This window comes from Schistocerca americana, chromosome X (assembly GCF_021461395.2).
Source record: "Schistocerca americana isolate TAMUIC-IGC-003095 chromosome X, iqSchAmer2.1, whole genome shotgun sequence".
In the NCBI taxonomy this organism is placed as follows: Eukaryota; Metazoa; Arthropoda; class Insecta; order Orthoptera; family Acrididae; genus Schistocerca; species Schistocerca americana.
The window spans coordinates 912122387-912141432 of record NC_060130.1 but is presented as its reverse complement, the minus strand read 5'-3'; the positions used below and the strand labels follow the sequence as shown (position 1 = coordinate 912141432).

At 39.8% G+C, this 19046-nt stretch overlaps 1 protein-coding gene across 2 annotated transcripts in view; it reads right to left on the bottom strand.

Annotated features, from left to right (window-relative positions):
• Positions 1–15273, bottom strand: part of LOC124556753 (transcriptional activator protein Pur-beta) — a 346413-nt gene extending 331140 nt beyond the window's left edge. Inside the window, exon 1 of one of the 2 annotated variants that reach the window (XM_047130752.1) lies at positions 14999–15273. Coding sequence is in view for 1 of the 2 variants with exons in the window: in XM_047130751.1 (XP_046986707.1) it covers positions 14999–15041 (43 nt within the window). In the remaining variant the exon portion in view is untranslated. The remainder of the gene's footprint in view (positions 1–14998) is intronic. The other variant, XM_047130751.1, reaches the window with a different exon arrangement.
• Positions 15274–19046: the final 3773 nt, after the last annotated feature.

Sequence of the window (19046 nt, the reverse complement as noted above, 5' to 3'; positions counted from 1 at the left end):
ATATCAATAGTTGTTAATTAACAAAAAATAATCTGCCATTACCAATGTCACTTCAACAAGTGAAGTACAAAGTGTTCACATCCTTTCAATACTACAATAACTAGCATTTATATGTCTTTACCACAGGTCCTTCTGGTAGATTCCCATTGATCCTGATTGGTTTTTCAAGGCAAATATACATTAAATTCATGGATTTCTGTTATGTCTTCCGGTTTCTTTAATTACTTACTGAGCTTTGCCTCTTGCTCCATGAAAGCTGCAATGTTTTCTGCTGAAGGTCTGTAACTGAACTTTCGGAGTTGTCTGCCTGACCTTCACAGCATGGTGGCATTTCTCATCATACAATGGGACAGTCTGTCTTCTAAACTTACATACGTTTCATCAGCTTAGTAAACCAGCCTGATGATTGTGATCCAACATGTCAGCCACACAGTCATGGTATTCAAACAAAGCTGCCTGAACAATGTCCAATTCAACCTTAAGAGCAGGTATTTTAAGTGGCCTTTTGATCATTGCTCTTTCAGGGAAGTCAAACCATATCTGAACTGGTCACTTGAGAACAGGTAATTACTAACAACAGTCCACATAAGGAAGCAAGCAAACATCCACACAAGCAGATGAGCATAAGGAGGGGTAAATAGCTAAAATTGGCAGTATTCCAGTGCTGACGTACATCCCCCGTCTTCTTTTCAAGAGACAAATTGCCTCTTCGAGAATTAAATGCTAGTGACAGATGTTGGTAAAGTCCCATAGCACACTGTGGGCACTAATATCCAGGATGAGAAGGAATGTATGGGGCAGTTGTCAGTGTATCTCCAGGTGTCTATCAGGTCATGCAACAAAAATTATTAATAGTAAACCATTATTTTCATTAACACTGTCAGACAGCACTCACTTTTAATTCAGTTGTAAGTGGAAAAGGTGAGGAGAGTTCTTTTTCCATTAGCAAACACAGCAACCCCAGCTCTAGCCCTATCACCACCAAAGATCATCCGTTTCACACCAAATGTAGCACCTAACTACAAGCGTGTTCGTATTTTTAAAATGTGTCTTCTAAGGACACAAAGCACAAGTTATTCACTGTATAAAAAGGTTCAGTTCTTCCACATGTGTCCTGGATCCACAGATATTCCACTGAACCATGACAGACATTTTGGCTGTCAAGTAAATGTTTATCCTCCCACCTTGATGATTATGTCAGAACGATGATACGAAGCGTCTAGTTATTTCAATTACCTTTTCCATTTTACTGCCTAATGATGACTGCTAAAGCACACACAGGGCTAGCTAAAATTATACAGCACAGCTTTACAGCTCCATGTTTGCTAAAATGAACCCATGAAACACCAATGGTCTCCTTGGAATGAAAACATTTCATGTCACCTCTATCTTTACAGAATGCTATTTATTTGTAGTTTAATTTTAAAAATCTGAAGCAAGAACAAGTGTTCCTGACAAATCACTATGTGCTACCAAAGACATCAGATACTCAAGAACATGAACTGTCTACACCTCTGCCAGCAATACAAAGTCTCTACAAACTGATAAAGACACGCACATGTCCGCGTGCACACGCACGTGCGCACGGACACACACACACACACACACACACACACACACACACACACACACACACACACACAACCTCCTACCGCATGTGTTGTAAGCGGTGTCAGGAAGAGCACGTAAACACTGGGCTACAACTTTGTAAAATAATTTTTGGTTGGCACAGATCAATCTAAATTTATTTAACTGTGATTTTATCAAACTTCTGCCAACCTACTGAGACAGGAAAACCAGCAAAATTGTACTTACAGATGTTCAGAAAATCAGTACTATATTATGGAGCAAGTGCTGAATTTACTATGTGTAGCTGGTTCATGCATTACTATTTTTAATTGTTTAATGCAGTGATACTTAAAAAATTTTTAAAAAATAAAAAGAAATCATTGTGTGAACATAACTTGGGACTACTCAACCTCCAGAAAGTTTGAACTCCTGCCCATGATGCTAAATACAACCAATTTTACATCAATGGCATTTCCAATAGGGTGGTATGACAAAATAGTACCCATTAATTACAATTACATTAACCTAATTTCATTCTATTGGTTTCTTCCCTGTAGAATATAGTTAAACATGAAATGTAAAGGAAAAAAATAATGAAGTAATTAACAGCTGAAAGCATATTATGGGCAGCCATTTGACAGTTTAGATGTGAATGCTAATCTGTCTCTTAATTTGTTATGCTTCCTGGATAGGTTCCAGTTGTGTATTAAAGAAGGTGAAAGAAAGCGAAATGTTTTTCATATGAAAATGGTGGTTCTGTATTTCCCAGGAACAAGGCAACTGAAGCTTAACCATATTTTCTTTGTTCTCTCATATAATTACAGATATCCCTTAAAAGAAGTTACTAATACATAACAATATACCAACAATGATGCATTTAAGCAGAGATTGGTTGGTTTTGGGGGAAGGGACCAAACAATGAGGTCATTGCTCTCATCAGATTACGGAAGGATGAGGAAGGAAATTGGCTGTGCCTTTTCAAAGGAACCATTTCAGTATTTGCCTGAAGCGATTTCGGGAAACCACAGAAATGCTAAATCAGGAGGGCCGGACGCGGGTTAGATCTGTCGTCCTGCCGAATACGAGTCCAGTGCGCTAACCACTGAGCGACGTTGCTCAGTTTAAGCAGACAGATGGGACGTGATAAAACTTAATTGCCAGTCTGCACCAATACACAAAATTTTTGTACAATCATGAAAGATAAAAACATCTACAAAGCTGATAGTTTAAAAGACTGATACAATGTAATCTTGCAGAGTTCAGGTAACAGCATGAATAAAGGCATGCATTACAATGCCTTGCCAAACGATATATAAAGTTATTAATTAATACTAATTTGTGTGTCGTACAAAAATGTTCAATTGTGTGTGAATTCCTAAGGGACCAAACTACTGAGGTCATCAGTCCCTAGACTTACTCACTACTTAAACTAAATTATGCTAAGAACAACACACACACCCATGCCTTAAGGAGGACTCTCACCTCCAGCTGGAAGGGCTGCGCAATCCATGACATGGTGCCTCAAACCACGTGGCCACTCCGCACGGCCTATGTGCCACAAAACTAAATTCCAATCTACATCTACATCTACATTGATACTCCGCAAGCCACCCAACGGTGTCTGAAAGCCTCCGTGCGCGCACTAATCTCTCTAATTTTACATTCGTGATCTCCTCGGGAGGTATAAGTAGGGGGAAGCAATATATTCGATACCTCATCCAGAAACGCACCCTCTCGAAACCTGGCGAGCAAGCTACACCGCGATGCAGAGCGCCTCTCTTGCAGAGTCTGCCACTTGAGTTTATTAAACATCTCCGTAACGCTATCACGGTTACCAAATAACCCTGTGACGAAACGCACCGCTCTTCTTTGGATCTTCTCTATCTCCTCCGTCAGACCGATCTGGTACGGATCCCACACTGATGAGCAATACTCAAGTATAGGTCGAACGAGTGTTTTGTAAGCCACCTCCTTTGTTGATGGACTACATTTTCTAAGCACTCTCCCAATGAATCTCAACCTGGTACCCGCCTTACCAACAATAAATTTTATATGATCATTCCACTTCAAATCGTTCCGCACGCATACTCCCAGATATTTTACAGAAGTAACTGCTACCAGTGTTTGTTCCGCTATCATATAATCATACAATAAAGGATCCTTCTTTCTATGTATTCGCAATACATTACATTTGTCTGTGTTAAGGGTCAGTTGCCACTCCCTGCACCAAGTGCCTATCCGCTGCAGATCTTCCTGCATTTCGCTACAATTTTCTAACGCTGCAACTTCTCTGTATACTACAGCATCATCCGCGAAAAGCCGCATGGAACTTCCGACACTATCTACTAAGTCATTTATATATATTGTGAAAATGATATGATGATGGTCGAAGTAGAGACTGGCAATGGCAAGGAAAGCGTTTCTGAAGAAGAGAAATTTGTTAACATCGAGTATAGATTTAAGTGTCGGGAAGTCGTTTCTGAAAGTATTTCTATGGAGTGTAGCCATGTATGGAGGTGAAATGTGAACGATAAATAGTTTGGACAAGAAAAGAATAGAAGCTTTTAAAATGTGGTGCTACAGAAGAATGCTGAAGATTAGATGGGTAGATCACATAACTAATGAGGTGGTATTGAATAGAATTGGGGAGAAGAGGAGTTTGTGACACAACTTGACTCGAAGAAGGGATCGGTTGGCAGGACATGTTCTGAGGCATCAAGGGATCACCAATTTAGTATTGGAGGGCAGCGTGGAGGGTAAAAATCATAGAGGGAGACCAAGGGATGAATACACTAAGCAGATTCAGAAGGCTGTAGGCTGCAGTACGTACTGGGAGATTAAGCAGTTGCACAGGATAGAGTAGCATGGAGAGCTGCAGCAAACCAGTGTCAGGAATGAAGACAACAACAACAACAACAACAACACGATATTTCCCTCACAAATGTAATATTTGTACCTCAAAATACCTAACGGGTGAAAAGAAACTCATAATAGATAGGTAAGAATAGCACACTGTCAGCAACAGAGTCACCTGAATATCAAATTAAAGGACTCTGAGAAATAAAAACGTACGTAAAATCTGCAATATGTATTTCTCCTCAATCAAAAGGTAAAGGAAATAGGCCTATGATTAAATGCATATCAAAAAACTATGTAACAGAATGAAGAGTTCACAGGATCAGAAGACAGGCAACTGAGAGATGATCTGAAATGGAGACTAGATAAGTGGGGAGGGGGGACGGGCAAGATCTTATATTTAAGCTTGAAAAGATTTCTAAGAGTAATAAGAATCTGTATCTACATCTACATCGATAGTTGGCAAACAGCTGTAAAATATGTGCTGATATTGTCCCAAATATTAAAAGTTTCTTCCTGTTACATTCGGGAATGGCGCACAGAAAGAATGACAGCTTAAATATCTCTCTGTATGCTGCAGTTAATATAATCTTATTTTCACAGTCCCTACAGGTGTGATACATAGGAATTGTGGTAAATACGTAGATGCTCATTTCATATTGGTTTCTGAACTTTTGTAACTAGGTTTTCCATGGTGTCTAAGAATTGGCCAGTTCTGGATGATCTCCCGCAGTTCAAACAAACCAGCGACCGTTTGTCCTGCCCTCCTTTGCATATACTCAATATCCCCAATCAGTCTTTAGTATGGGCCCAGCACACTTAAGCAATATTACAGTGATAGGTCAGACAAGTTCTTTTTAAACAATCTCCTCTGTAAACATAACTTCTCCTACTATACTATCAATGAACCTATGTCTGCCACCTGCTTTACCTACTGTTGAGTCTATGAGAGAATTCCATTTGATAGCCCCACAAACTGTTATACCCAGGTATTTGTACGAGTTGACTGATTCCAAAAGTGACTCACTGATAATCATATGATTATATATTGTGTGTTTTGAAAAACATACAATTTTACATTTAAACCAAGCTTCCAATCTTTGTACCACTTTGAAATCTTGTCAAGATCTGACTAGATATTTGTGCAGTTTCTTTTCCCCCAGATAGTGGCACTAGAGTGGACACTTTTGTTCGGTAGAAGCCTAATGAAGATACACACACTAATAACTTGAACGAATATCTCTGCACGGTGGAATCTAGATGCACAATGGTCATACAAAATGCACACAATGTTGGGTCTGCCTGTATAGAAATGTGACAACCATTGCTATTTCAAATACATGTAATTTACTTAGTACTAATATCATTTCAATACTTACTAGGAGTTTTATTTTCCCATGTCAAAAGCAATACAAAGTGATCTTAAAACAGCAACTGTTTAAGGAGACAGGCCAAATAGTCTTCCTTGGCATATAAAAACAATAGATTTAACAATACTAAAACATATGCATAATACAAAAGTCACAAATCTTTTCCCAGATCTGAATATCTACCACTGCAGTTTGTACTCTAAAGTTAAATGTCATCGCAGCATCAGTTCTCACTGAAGAGAACCTTTGTCCCCCCTCCCCGTTGTGGCATATTTCAGTCTGATGAGCTGAGTCTAGATCAGAGCCTGAGACAGTCACATTGGTGTTTCTCTACTGCTGAAAGCTTTTCACTGAGTCATTTTCGCCATAGCCCATGGGATCATACTCTTATGTAACCAATGATAGGTGAGAAAATGGGCAAGGGATTTCTAGCACAGGAATACAAACCATTCTCTTCTTCACTGTTGTCACAAATATGACTTTTTCTTCTGAATATGTCACAAATTATGAGGATGTGATTACATTGAAGTGTGACTGGTTGTGAGGTGGTGAAGCCAACAAACGTGAAATCTAAAATACCTGGTTGTGTTGTTACACTTATCAATATCTTGTCCTGAGGCCTAGGCTAGGTTGTAATACAGCAGTTTTATTTGCAAAAATTAAATTAATAATGTTTGTTTGCCGCAAAAATTTATTTCTTCTGAATACACCACGATTATGACGATGTGGTTATGCTGAGACATAATAGTATAGCGTAGATGAAATTAATAACCTGGGTTGTCAAAATATTTAGCTGTTTCTTATGAACATGTTATGATTTCAGATGGTGTTATATAGTGACATAAAAATGTGACAATATTCCTGCAATACACGTCATCTGCTCACTGTTCTCTCATGAGCTACATGGAAACAGATGCCAACGTAACCCCTTTCCTTCCCATCATACCTCACGGTGAGCACTGACAACATTGCTGCAAGACACACGTATTTATGCCACTGGCCCTGATCAAGATTTTGCAAATACACGTTTTACTTGACAGTGAGGCAACGCCACTGATACAAGGCCAATGTTTCAATGTTAACACCAAAATTTCAGTGTTCTAACTAATTGTTCAGTCAGTGTACTTTGAATTTCTTTTGTGAATTTAGATGTCAGTTGTTCTTACTATAGAAGTATACAAAAGATTTTCAAAGCTAGACGATATTTTTTTCTGTTATCTCAAATTGCCTTTACGGGCAAAGCAAGATCATTAGCTCCTGCTTTTGTTTGGTTGAGCTGGTTATTTGCATATATGCTGAACTAAAACTGGAGATAATACACTTCCATGGGGGAGGCAATTCCTTTCGTTACTAGGTGCCATCCGATTAAACAGTACCCTTTTAAAAATTCATAAACGAGATCGTATGACACACCAAAATTTTTACGATTCTTTCCAGGTTTTCGATCAACAACCATTTTGGTTTCACTACAAAATTTTACTCTACTTGTATACAAACCAAGCTAGCTGCTTAATGATTCTTACACTGTCATACAATGTCCTGTAATTCCTCCTTTGTGAACTCAGCTTATAGTTCATTGGTTTCTTCTTCTATTTGCCTTTATATCTTTAGGTTCTCTTCCAGCTGACACTCCCCCCCCCCCCCCCCCCACTCTCAATTTCTTAGTTACTTGTGAACTGTTCTTTTCATATCAAGGCTTTTTAACATTTCATTCAGTGTGCATTACCATTTTCTCCTATGCCTTTTGTAAGCTTTTAGGGTGACTAACATTTGTTCACTAGATGGAATTTCTTGCAAGTGTTGAAGATATTCCTACAAAAGTCTACCGAGGCCAGGAACACACTCAGTACAACAGCAGTGCGAAACAGAGTTGCAAGATGACTTCAGAACAGTAGTCAAATGCTGCCATAAGATCGAACTGAAGGGTTATTTATCTACTATGCAATCCAGTGTTTCAGTAAACCTGGCCCAGTACCTCTTTCTAATGTAACTATAAGGGGGTCATACAATGACAAACGTTGCCATACCATGAGGCTGTGTTACATGATATTGGTGGACCATTTTGTTTAGGAACTGGGAAATCAATGTCTCAATAGTTGAAATCAAGGCACAATTGTAGCCCTAATTTCAGCACATATATTTACAGCTGTAATGTACACTGGTGTACAACACTTAAGAATGAAAACAGTTTTTGCAAGACGTGTCAGTACCAAGTAACAGCTTTATGAAACTTGGACCATACATCAAAGGAACTGCTACAGTATAGTACAGAAGGTAATTGAAAGAAACATGCAATGAGAAACAAATATGACACTTTTATTCAAAGACAACAAATACACTGTAGTCACTGTGATTTATGATGGTCCCCTGGAATTTAAAAATGTTATACAGTGTGTGATCACCATAGACAGCAATACATGCTGTGCAATATGCTACCATGCTGGTCACAAGGTTGTTAAAGAGTTCTCATGGTAGGGCATTTTAATTCACCACCAGTATCATTGACAACTGGATGGTCATTGGAGCACGAGGACACACTGCAATACATCTTGTCAACACATCTCACATGTGCTCAATGGTATTTACGTAGATAAATATCCTCTCATTCAAAGGATTCCTCCATATGTGCTGATTGACGCAGTTTGGCACTGTCAGCCACAAAAATGAAGTCAGGGCCAAATGCACCCCTGAAAAAAATGCACATGAGGTGGTATTATAGTGTCACAATAATGCTGGCCAATGAGTGTGCAGTGTTCAAAGACTTGGAGGTCTGTATGCCCACACACCATAAAATGCAGACCACCAAAACAATCGTGCCTGACAATGTTCATGGGTGCATTACATGTTCCCATCTCTTGCCATATGAGGATGCATTCAGAATCACTATTCAGACAAACTACTCTCATCTGAGAAGAGTATGTGACCCCACTTCTCGTTGGTCCACTCCCTATGCTCTTGGCGCCATTGCAAAATACTTGTCATCAGGCAAATGGACCATCCCCATGCAGTAAATGTGTCACAGCAGAGAGTGAGATTACATGTCTTGCAGTCCTGTTAAATGTTGCAACTGCATCCACTATTTCATGGGGGCCCTTCTGGCCTGTTGCACAATATGTGGCCATGTGCTGCTGCTATTAATAGTGACTGACCAGATCCTCTCCTTCAGGAACCAGTGTCTGTGGTTCGGAACGCTTTCCATGCACAATGCTGTGAGTAATTCCAAAGTTCTGCACTACACTTGTCACACTTCGTCCTTCTGCATGTTTCTCAATGATTCTTCCGCAAATAATGTCATCCAAATGTTGTCTTCGGGCCATGTTGTTGTGAAGAAGCCACCATAGTGCACCACAATTGCTCACTGACTAACAAACATTTTTCCTATTCCTTCAACTGCCTTGTGTTGCAGGGCCAGCCACATTTGGTGCTATAATCATACTGACCTCACACCATTTGACGTCCAACTTTCTGTGCATGAACGGGGGACCTCTGGGAACATTAATTTCCACCTACTAATTAATATGTTTTGCACACCTGTGAATTACAAAAATGTTAGATTCGCTCCAATCAAGTGAAATGGCAATGTTTAATACACTCGATTCATATTTTAGAGGATAATGGCTCTAATCCCCAATTCAGCCACTGTGATTTTCATTTTGCATGATTTCCCTAAATCTCTTACAGAAAATGATGTGATGGTTCCTTGGAAAGGGCATGGCTGATTTCCTTCCATAATCTGATCTTGTGCCCCATGTCTAATGACATAATCTATAGGTTGTTAAATGTGAATCGGGTGGTGTATACAACGAAGAGACTATGCAGTTACTCAGTTCAAATAGGATTACCTCTTGTTGTACTATGGAAAGCACCCACAGCCAGGTATGATCAATACTGTATCACCATATAGCCTGTGTACTCTTCCATTTGCCAAGTCCATCATGTACTTGAGTAGTCCTTTGGTGTTCATCTCTACAAATCTCCTGGATGCACAGCACATCACACTGATGTTATTGACAGATTTTACAGGAAAGTTCCTTTTTTGGTGTACATATACCCTTCTACATTTAATGAGATCATCATTGCAGCTGCTCATTCTTTATAAGTATTAATGAAGAACTTTCCAGCTAGAACCACAAACAGTGAGACCAACTCCATCATGAGCTTGCCTTTAGAGCTATACACGCCATCTTCCATTTGCCTGTCAAGCCACTGTATGTTGAAAAATGATGTTAAATCCATACAAACCTAATGAAAATTTATTCCCAGTGTAGTGAATGCCAACCAATTTCATGCAATCAAATGTAATGTTCGTATGCAGATGGAAAACTACAATATCATTTGAGTACGCTGTTGATCAGAAACACTACCATCACATTCAGTGTGCATCTAGGCGTGATCATTCCAAGAAACACAAGATGAAATTACCACTTGGAGATGGTAAAGGAAACATGAGACAGCAGGCTGCAACTCAATTTGGGACTTTTGAAGAAGTATATTTGGTCAACACATGAACTTGGATAGTATTCTCACATGACCAGCACATGAGCATTATTGTTGCAAAAATAATCCTTATCAGATAAGGATGACAGGTGATCATGAAGCCCAGACAGGAGTAACTTTATTCATGACTCTGTAAACTCAGAAGACCCTACATATATTGTGGCAGAGAAATAAAATTGTTAACAGTTTTATGTAGCTGGCACCAGAAAGGCACTGAATAATGTTTTCATCACCTTCATGTACTTGTAGTGTAATTTTTTTTCCAAATTTCATCAGCAGCCTGACAAAAGCTGAATGATAGTTATAGCCGATAAGCATTTCTACAAACTGTTTTATGATTTGTAGTGACGAAAAAAAGGTATTTAGATTCCAGTTTATAGCTCATTTGGTTATCATGAGATGGGAAGATGATGATCTACATGCTTCCATCATTAGCACTTAGCTCCCTAGCAGACTTAAATATTTAATGCTATGACCTATCAACAATGAAAATTACAAAGGAATACATGTAAGCTTTACAAAGGAATACATCTACACTGCAGTCAGTAGTAATAATAGCATTTCAACATTCCCAGTTTAACAGAGGAACTATACTGTCCAGTGATAAATCACTTTAGCTCTTTCTTTCACAAAACACTGATCTATCAATTACAATTTGATATGGGATTTATTGGATGCTTGTAGTAAATTATGAAGCGTGACTTTAGACTGCGGCATCTTGTTACATGCATAATAGTGCTATAAAACTGCATTAATAATGTTGCACACAATGTAGCAGCAAAGGACTTTAGTCAGTTTAAAATACAAACACTAACGTTAAGTTCTGGGGTGAGACCTGAACAACAATGCCATAAGAGAGTATCGAACTTTAGTTTACAGGACACAAACTAAACAAAACTCTTAAGAAAATGCAATACATTCAATTTCATACACAAATGAGTTGCTGTAATGATATACATTACAGCAATCATCACTAATGATGACAGGTTGAATTTCAAAATTGTATGGAAGTACATTCATGATATCTGCAGAAGCTGAGAGTAATAATTTTTACCATTATCATGGATTGTAATGTGTGTAACTGCACCACACTTTAAGTGTGTGAAGTAATAACATACTTTATTGATAACTGATGATAAATGCTTTGGGGGCTACCTTAATCCAACAGCAAAGTTACCTACTTACAACTTATTGTTCACTTTCAAATCTTATAACCAGGAATTCTCACAGTGCTGTTTCAAAACTTCCCAACATATTTAAACTCCTCTTGATTAATAGTTTATGGAAACCTTCCTGTTCAAAATAAACTGCTGGATCCACAGAGCAAACACACAAAGAAAAATGACTAACACGTAAAAAATGTGCAGCAGACAACTGTTCAAAAATAATGTTCAGTATTCTGAAACATTCATATTCAATATCCTTTTCCTGAATTGAAAGCCTTCAGTGGAAAACTACACAGTTATAAATATGTACTGCGGAGTTTTCTAAATGGTACATTTTTATTCTCTGCTGCAATGCAATAAAAAGTGAGATGCAACAGTAAAACAATGAACTTTTAATTGTTGAGAGCTAGAATTCCTTACTGCCCACAAATCTTGTGTTCAGCTTTCGTTTTCCTGAATTACCTTGAATACTAGCACTGCATTTTCTGCAAGTCCGTAGCTAAAGCATTTCCCAATCCTCCTCAACATCATAACATCATTTTGCTGACAAGGTTACTGAACTTTAAAAATCTGTCAATCTTTTGTTTGGATATGTTAACACTCTTTTAATCCATTTTTTCAGTGCAACAACTTTACATAAGTGATGGAAGAACAGGATATAACATAACACTGACAAAGTCAATAGAGAAGAAAAGCAAGCTTGGAATGGGAAAGAAATCATCTTTATTCTTTTCAAAGAAACCATCCTGCAACTTGTGTGACAATTTTGGGAAACCATAAACAACCTACACCTTGATTGCTGGATGGGGTATTGAACCTCAGTACTCCTCAATTAGAGTTAAGCATTTAGCACTTAGCCTAATAGCACACAAAAAATAGTATCATACACTGTGCTTCTACAGTACATCATCAGGTATGAAGCAAGCAATGGGTCGAGTGTGCAGGAGACTCTAAGAACGTTCAGTGGTTGGAAATTTATGAGCCAGTATACACAAACTGGAACTATTCTGATGATCAAATGTCACAGAAAACCCAACCCTTCCAAAAGAAAATGCTTTCATGTGATGTCTTTTATTCTGTTCACTGCTTTAACAAATAACTTACAGCTAATATGTTATGGTGCTCTTTCTCTGCATCCCCTGCAATCTTGGTTGTATTGCCATAATGATCCATCTAGACCAAGGTCTAGGTTAGATTAGCAGGTGATATTTTTCCGAGAGTTGGTGATGTCAATGAATATGAAAAGTCATGATTTGAAATTTATTTGTAGCAAAGCTTGATGTCTCTGTTTACTCTATATTTAAGCCACTGTCTGTTATGTCGGTAATTTAAAAAAAAAAACACATACATTCTGATGCATATTATGTATGTGACATCAGTAATGAAAAATACAACGGAGAGGCATTCGTAGCTCTTAGCAAGATGTATGCTCTTCATGTTAAGTGTGTCAATGGGAGAAGTAGGGGGAGGGGAAATCTTTACTCCATTCTCTCTAGTTTGGTGCAGCTGAGATTCCATTAGAACTTGCTGTTTACCATTTCCTACAGCTATCTAAAGTGTGACAGTGTTGCTCTTCATAATTTAAGATGTGGTGACGATCTGATCTGTATCATAGCTTCATGTCTAGGTTAGGCTGGAAGGTGACAAGCTGTGAGATGGCTGAGCCAAGAAATACAAACACAAAAAAAGGGTTGTGGAAACAGTTATATCTGCAATGTGGCCTGACTTCTACATTCACTCTATATGTAATGCACTTTTCAACAAAAATAATGAAAACTGGGAGGTAAATTCTGAATAACTGTACTACACAACAGAAAAACTGCTATCATTACTTTGTTGTGTATCATATGAAGCACTTACATCACACATCAACTATGACAACTCCACACAAAGAAATATCTGTGTATTATAAGGCTAAATCCTTGTTTGTAACATACTATATACCTATTTTGAAAATAAAGAACTAGGCCTTACAACAAAGCACGATTTTCATAGAACAATGAGTCATAAAATACTAATAAAGATTTAGTTGGTGTAGTAAAATGCAAGAAACTCTCTCTCTCTCTCTCTCTCTCTCAATGACTCAGGAAGTACAAACTTTTAATATAAACTGTCTCCTTTTATAGGACAACATTTTCTGCATGACCCATAGATCTTCACTGACGATATCATAAATCGAAATATTCGTTTTGGCGACTATAGCCCAAGTAGGGCCTACATCATGTATACATTTCAAAAGAATATGGGGTGTAGAACAAAACGGTATTACAAGAAGGCACTACTCAAATAATTTCAGGCGAAAACTCTTCTGGCGAATTTAATCTCGTCCAATTTCTGTTACACAATAAATGCAAATTGTAACTATTTCCACTCAGTACTAAGACACTTGCAGCTATTCTGATACTCCACTTCAAATATTACAGTACTATTTTAGTGCTGTATTTTTACTGTAGTTGAACATAAGTCATCCAGTCTTGGCTGGTTAATGACATAGGCTTGGTAATTAATGTAAAACTGGTATGTAGCAGAACGAAAAGGTGTTTTTAATCTTATCTGTACAAAATAAACAGTGAACACCCTGATCAACGTTAAAAGTGGCAAAAAAACAACTAAAGTCTTAAAATAACAGGAATGTAAAATTTTATGAAATCAACGACGCTAATTAATTTTTTTATCATCCCACATTCGCTTCACGACACATCTGACAACCTGACAATGTACCACTCAGCGGATTATGCTCTGTTTATCTGTTATACTTTGTTTCTTACAGCTTTGTGGTTTTCTCCAACGACATTAGTTTCGTTTTAGTTTATGACTATGACGTACAAATTCTACGTCCTGGTACAAGATTTACACATTCTCCATCGCTCTTCTTGCAAACTATGTCACTACAAAGTGCTCAACGACGATGCTCTAAGTATAACATCATATGCCCACATGTAGGGGGCTTTCTAACCACTATCGTATGTCACAGTTGAACGTCACTTACAAATTGGTAGATTTTAATTATTTCAGTGCAGTAAGGGAAACAACACAACAGACACACACTCCTTGAATATTTACATGTGCATGCACAGTGGTACAACCCACATAAACAACTCTGTGATTTGTTCAGTCTGCTTATAAAATAGAGCACAAAAGCCACCAACACCATCACACGTGCTAGCTATTTTGCGATCTTATGCATTTACTCGACGAAGCTGTTACATCAAGATAAAGGTTATGTTCTGTATACTACAATACTTTGACACTTTGCTCCGAAATGATTCCCGTAATGAACATTTCCAAATGTATCGTCGCTTAAGTGTACTGAAAACCTTCAACTAACAAATTTTGTAACTTGCTGCAGACAAGTTATTTTGAGTTTCTGGAATCACTTTCTGATACAATAGTGACACAGACGACAGCCATCTTGATTTCACCGTTTTGCCACAATATAACTGCATTACCACGTCCGCCAAAGTGAACTAAGAATTTTGCAACACGCTGCGTTGTTGTTAAATGCATAAATATCGCAAACAAGAGTCATTTTGCGCTTACTTTGCCCCTGCGGTTGGTCATCTCCACTTTCCCGGTCCGACATATCCTCTTCCAGCACAGGTTAAACCTACTAACAACTGCGAACCTTTAACATACGCCGGAACGAGGTCTGCTGTACAAAATTCTATCAAAAAAAGTAGGCCTTCAGTTTGGAACCCATAAAAAAACTCGTGTATTATTCAGCAAATCAACACATGCAGCAATTAAAAGTTTCTAAATCATATGTTAAACCGACTCAAGAAATCGGCTTAAAATTACACAGTAAACACAATTTAACATCGATATCAGAAGCAACACATGCCAGCACGATACGACACTTGCGAGTAAACTTCAGCATCACCTACAAACGTAAAGTACATTATGCAGTTTAAACAGTGAAAATCTTGAAAAAGGGGCATTCAATATAATTATCACTCTGCTGTTAAGCGGTACAAAGATACACAAAAGTTTTGGTTAAATGTGAATTGTTTTCCCACATTGTTCCGATTAATACGTAACAACGTAGAAATATAAAGAAGCTTTAACTGCAGCCATAAATCAACAGTAAAAAACTTTGCTATCATTTCTGGAGTACGAATTCTTAACAAAGTCACCGTAATAATCCGTACATCCTGCATGCATTTCCATTTAGCTGTTGCGTCTTGAGCGAGTATTGGTCAATAACGAAGTAGTACATAAAAAAAGACAGCGTAGCCTGTTTACTGTTTTAGGTTTAGGCGCTTCGTTATTATGTCGAATGTATGTGTTACTTCTGTCTTGGAGTGTACTCGATTGTGAGGGCGCAATGAGAATGCAACAATGAGGGACACGTTAAGGGCAGTAAAATGAAAACGGGATACTGCGCGGGTGTTAGTAACGTAGGTAGGTGTGCGTACAGAAGTGTCCCCTATTGCAGAGCCATACCGTGGGCATGGCAAGGTTGGCACCCGCCAGTGGCACAGGCACTAAGGGGGCACAAAGACCGACTGTGAAAAACAAGAAAAAAGACAGTTAAAATAATTAACCGGGAGAGGTACGTGAGTTCTCTTACCCCTCGTGCCTATACGATAAGAAGCCTTTTTCCTTGCTCCGCGATCGTAAACTCACGCTGTTGTCACAGTCTAATTGCGTCCACGTAGCATCACGAAGAAAGTTTTTACAAGCGAACAGACGTCTACTGATAATACGATTTACGTGGCAACAGTCTGCTCGGTTCACAGCTGCCTCCTGCACAGCTTGCTCATGTTCAACAATGAAGTTTAACTGGTACTTCGCTACAGTGTTGTAGTATCTCAGAGAAGGGTCAGCGCGTGGAAGATCAACTACATGCTATTAGACAAAAGGCTTCAGATTTTTTCTATTTCTGCCGACTGAAGTCTGGAGCGAGGCGTGGCGGTGGAGAAAGCAAGCATAAAAAGTGGAAGGGATGTGTGATTGACTTGTCCCTCCAGCCACGTAAACTAACTACGGCGGCTTAATTTCACACTACCTGCAACTTTTCTGGTGGTTGTGAACCCTTCACCACCTTGGCTTCGTGATGCAGCCCATGTTAACAACCATACATACATACATACATAACATACGTCGGCCTTCATTCGCTTCCTAAGGACACTACTCCAGCCTCGGTCTATAAGCCTCGGCTCTCGGACTGACCGTGGGGTCGAATGTGCCTTCGTCTTTGGCACCCGTGTCTATCGATATCGGCTTCCGGCACAGTATTTACAGCCGAGCTCTTCGCCTTGTATCAGCCCACGGAGTACATCCGGCTTCACAGCCTTTTCAATTGTGTCCTCTGCTCAAACTCACTCAGTGCCCTTCAAAGTCTATGTGCGCCGTACACTGCCCATCCCAAAATGCAGCGGGTCCAGGAAAACTGAACTTGCTCATTCTTGGTGGAGCCAGTGTCATGTTTCTCGTACCTCAGCCTGCGAGTACCTATATTCCCTCCGATGATCTCTGCGTTGCCGACTGTCAGGAGGTGGTGTCCCTCTGGCATCGCCAATGGTCCTCCCTTCACGGGAATAAGCTTCGGCTTATTAAGCCACTCCCAGCGCCTTGGATGACCTCCTCTCGGCCCTCCCGCCGCGAGGAGATTATTTTAACTCGGCTGCTTATTGGGCACTGCTTTTTTAGCCATCGTCATTTGCTAAGTGGCGCTACCGCACCACTTTGTACAGATTTTAACTGTCCGCCACTTCCTGATGGAATGCCCTTTTTTTTAACTATTTACGTTCCAGCTTGGGTTTGTCGTCTGATTTATAAGCCGTTTTAGCGAATGACGTGCGGGCTGTCGACAGCGTTTTACTTTTTATCCGCCGAAGCAATATGGCGAAGGCCATTTAATTTTTAGTTTTGGACCTCCGTTTCTGTACGGTGTCTTTTTTAGCCCTTTCTCCATGTACCTGCTTTTCGCTGTCTTCTCTTACTGGGACTTACGTTTAACCCCTCTCTGTGTTCGTGTTCTATAGTTCTGCCTTGGGAGCGTATGAAAATTGTTTTTTTTTGCACCCTAAAGCAAAACAAAACAAAACGTAAACTAACATATATTCTGCCAGTGCTCATTGACTGCATTGCCCAAGCACTACCTACGTCTTAGGCATTTTGTTGTTATTCCAGCGTAAATGAGGCTTTGATACACGCTAAAGCATTTGAAGTCTTAAGTTTCTTTGTTAATCACTGTGCTACACGTTCAGTCCAGGTAGGTGTCGTATCAGATCTCACTGGACTGTCGTTTCCCCTGTGGTCAGTAGTACCCATATGGACCAGTCATTCGAAGACGTGTATCAGTTCAATATGGCAGGGTGGGTGCACGTTGAATGCTTCGGTAATTAATGGATTTGTATCATTTCCACTGGACCGCCATTGTTGTGCCAGCAGCGAGGCAACAGCATAAATCTCCATAATCGTATGCGACTATACCCGAAGTGCAGAATCCACAGACGTATAACACACGTGGGGGAATGTATGGCTCATTGTTGGATCCATGTCCAGCTCAAGATGAACAGAGCATAGCGACTTTGCTCTGCTGACGCAAGGGCGCCCCATACGTATGGACAAGGAGGGAGGGGGGGGGGGGGGGGGGGACTTCTAGCTCTCAGGGAAAGGAAAAAAGTGTATTCAGGTGCTTTTCTTTCAAGAAAATGATAAAAATCAGCATCACACAGGTTTTTAACATAGTAGAAATTGAAAAAAAAATTATGGCTATTTACAAGTCGCTATTTGTCTTCCAAAATATTAAAAATACACCATACCCCTCGCAGATCTAGCCCCCCCCCCCCCCAAAAAAAAATTATCGTATGGGCGCCCCTGTGCTGGCGGGTGATGCGCAAGTTCGTAAAACTGCACGGATGTTAAGCCGTGTGCCTCCTCTCCATCTCGTTTACGCCATTACAGACCTGTTCAACAACCTGCTCGTGTGAGCTGACGCGCTCCGTACCGAGCGAGCTGAATTTGAGAGAACGACGGTTCAAAACCACGTCCAATCATCCTGATGTAAGTTTCCCTAAATTGCTCCACAGGAATATTGAGATGGTTCTTTGCAAGGGCACGTTGATTTCCTCCATATTCTTGACTCGTTCCAAGCTTGTGTTCCATCTCTAATGAAGTCGGTGTCGACGGGACGTTAAATCCTAGCCTCCTTTCCTTCCTTCCATCGCGCTCATGTCACAGAAGGAGCAGCTGGCCGGCTCACGATACGAGAATAAGGCCGGCCGAAGTGGCCGTGCGGTTAAAGGCGCTGCAGTCTGGAACCGCAAGACCGCTGCGGTCGCAGGTTCGAATCCTGCCTCGGGCATGGATGTTTGTGATGTCCTTAGGTTAGTTAGGTTTAACTAGTTCTAAGTTCTAGGGGACTAATGACCTCAGCAGTTGAGTCCCATAGTGCTCAGAGCCATTTTTTGATACGAGAATAAGGTGGGGGAGGGTTGGGAGGGAGCCAGAGGAGGAAGAATCGGAAGATGGTAGCTCCGCACGAGAAAGTAGTCAACGAGTCTATTCTGTAGTCGCTAAAGTTAGTTCTACAGAGATGTATCACTTCACGGTGTCTAATTAATCTCTTTCGTGACATATT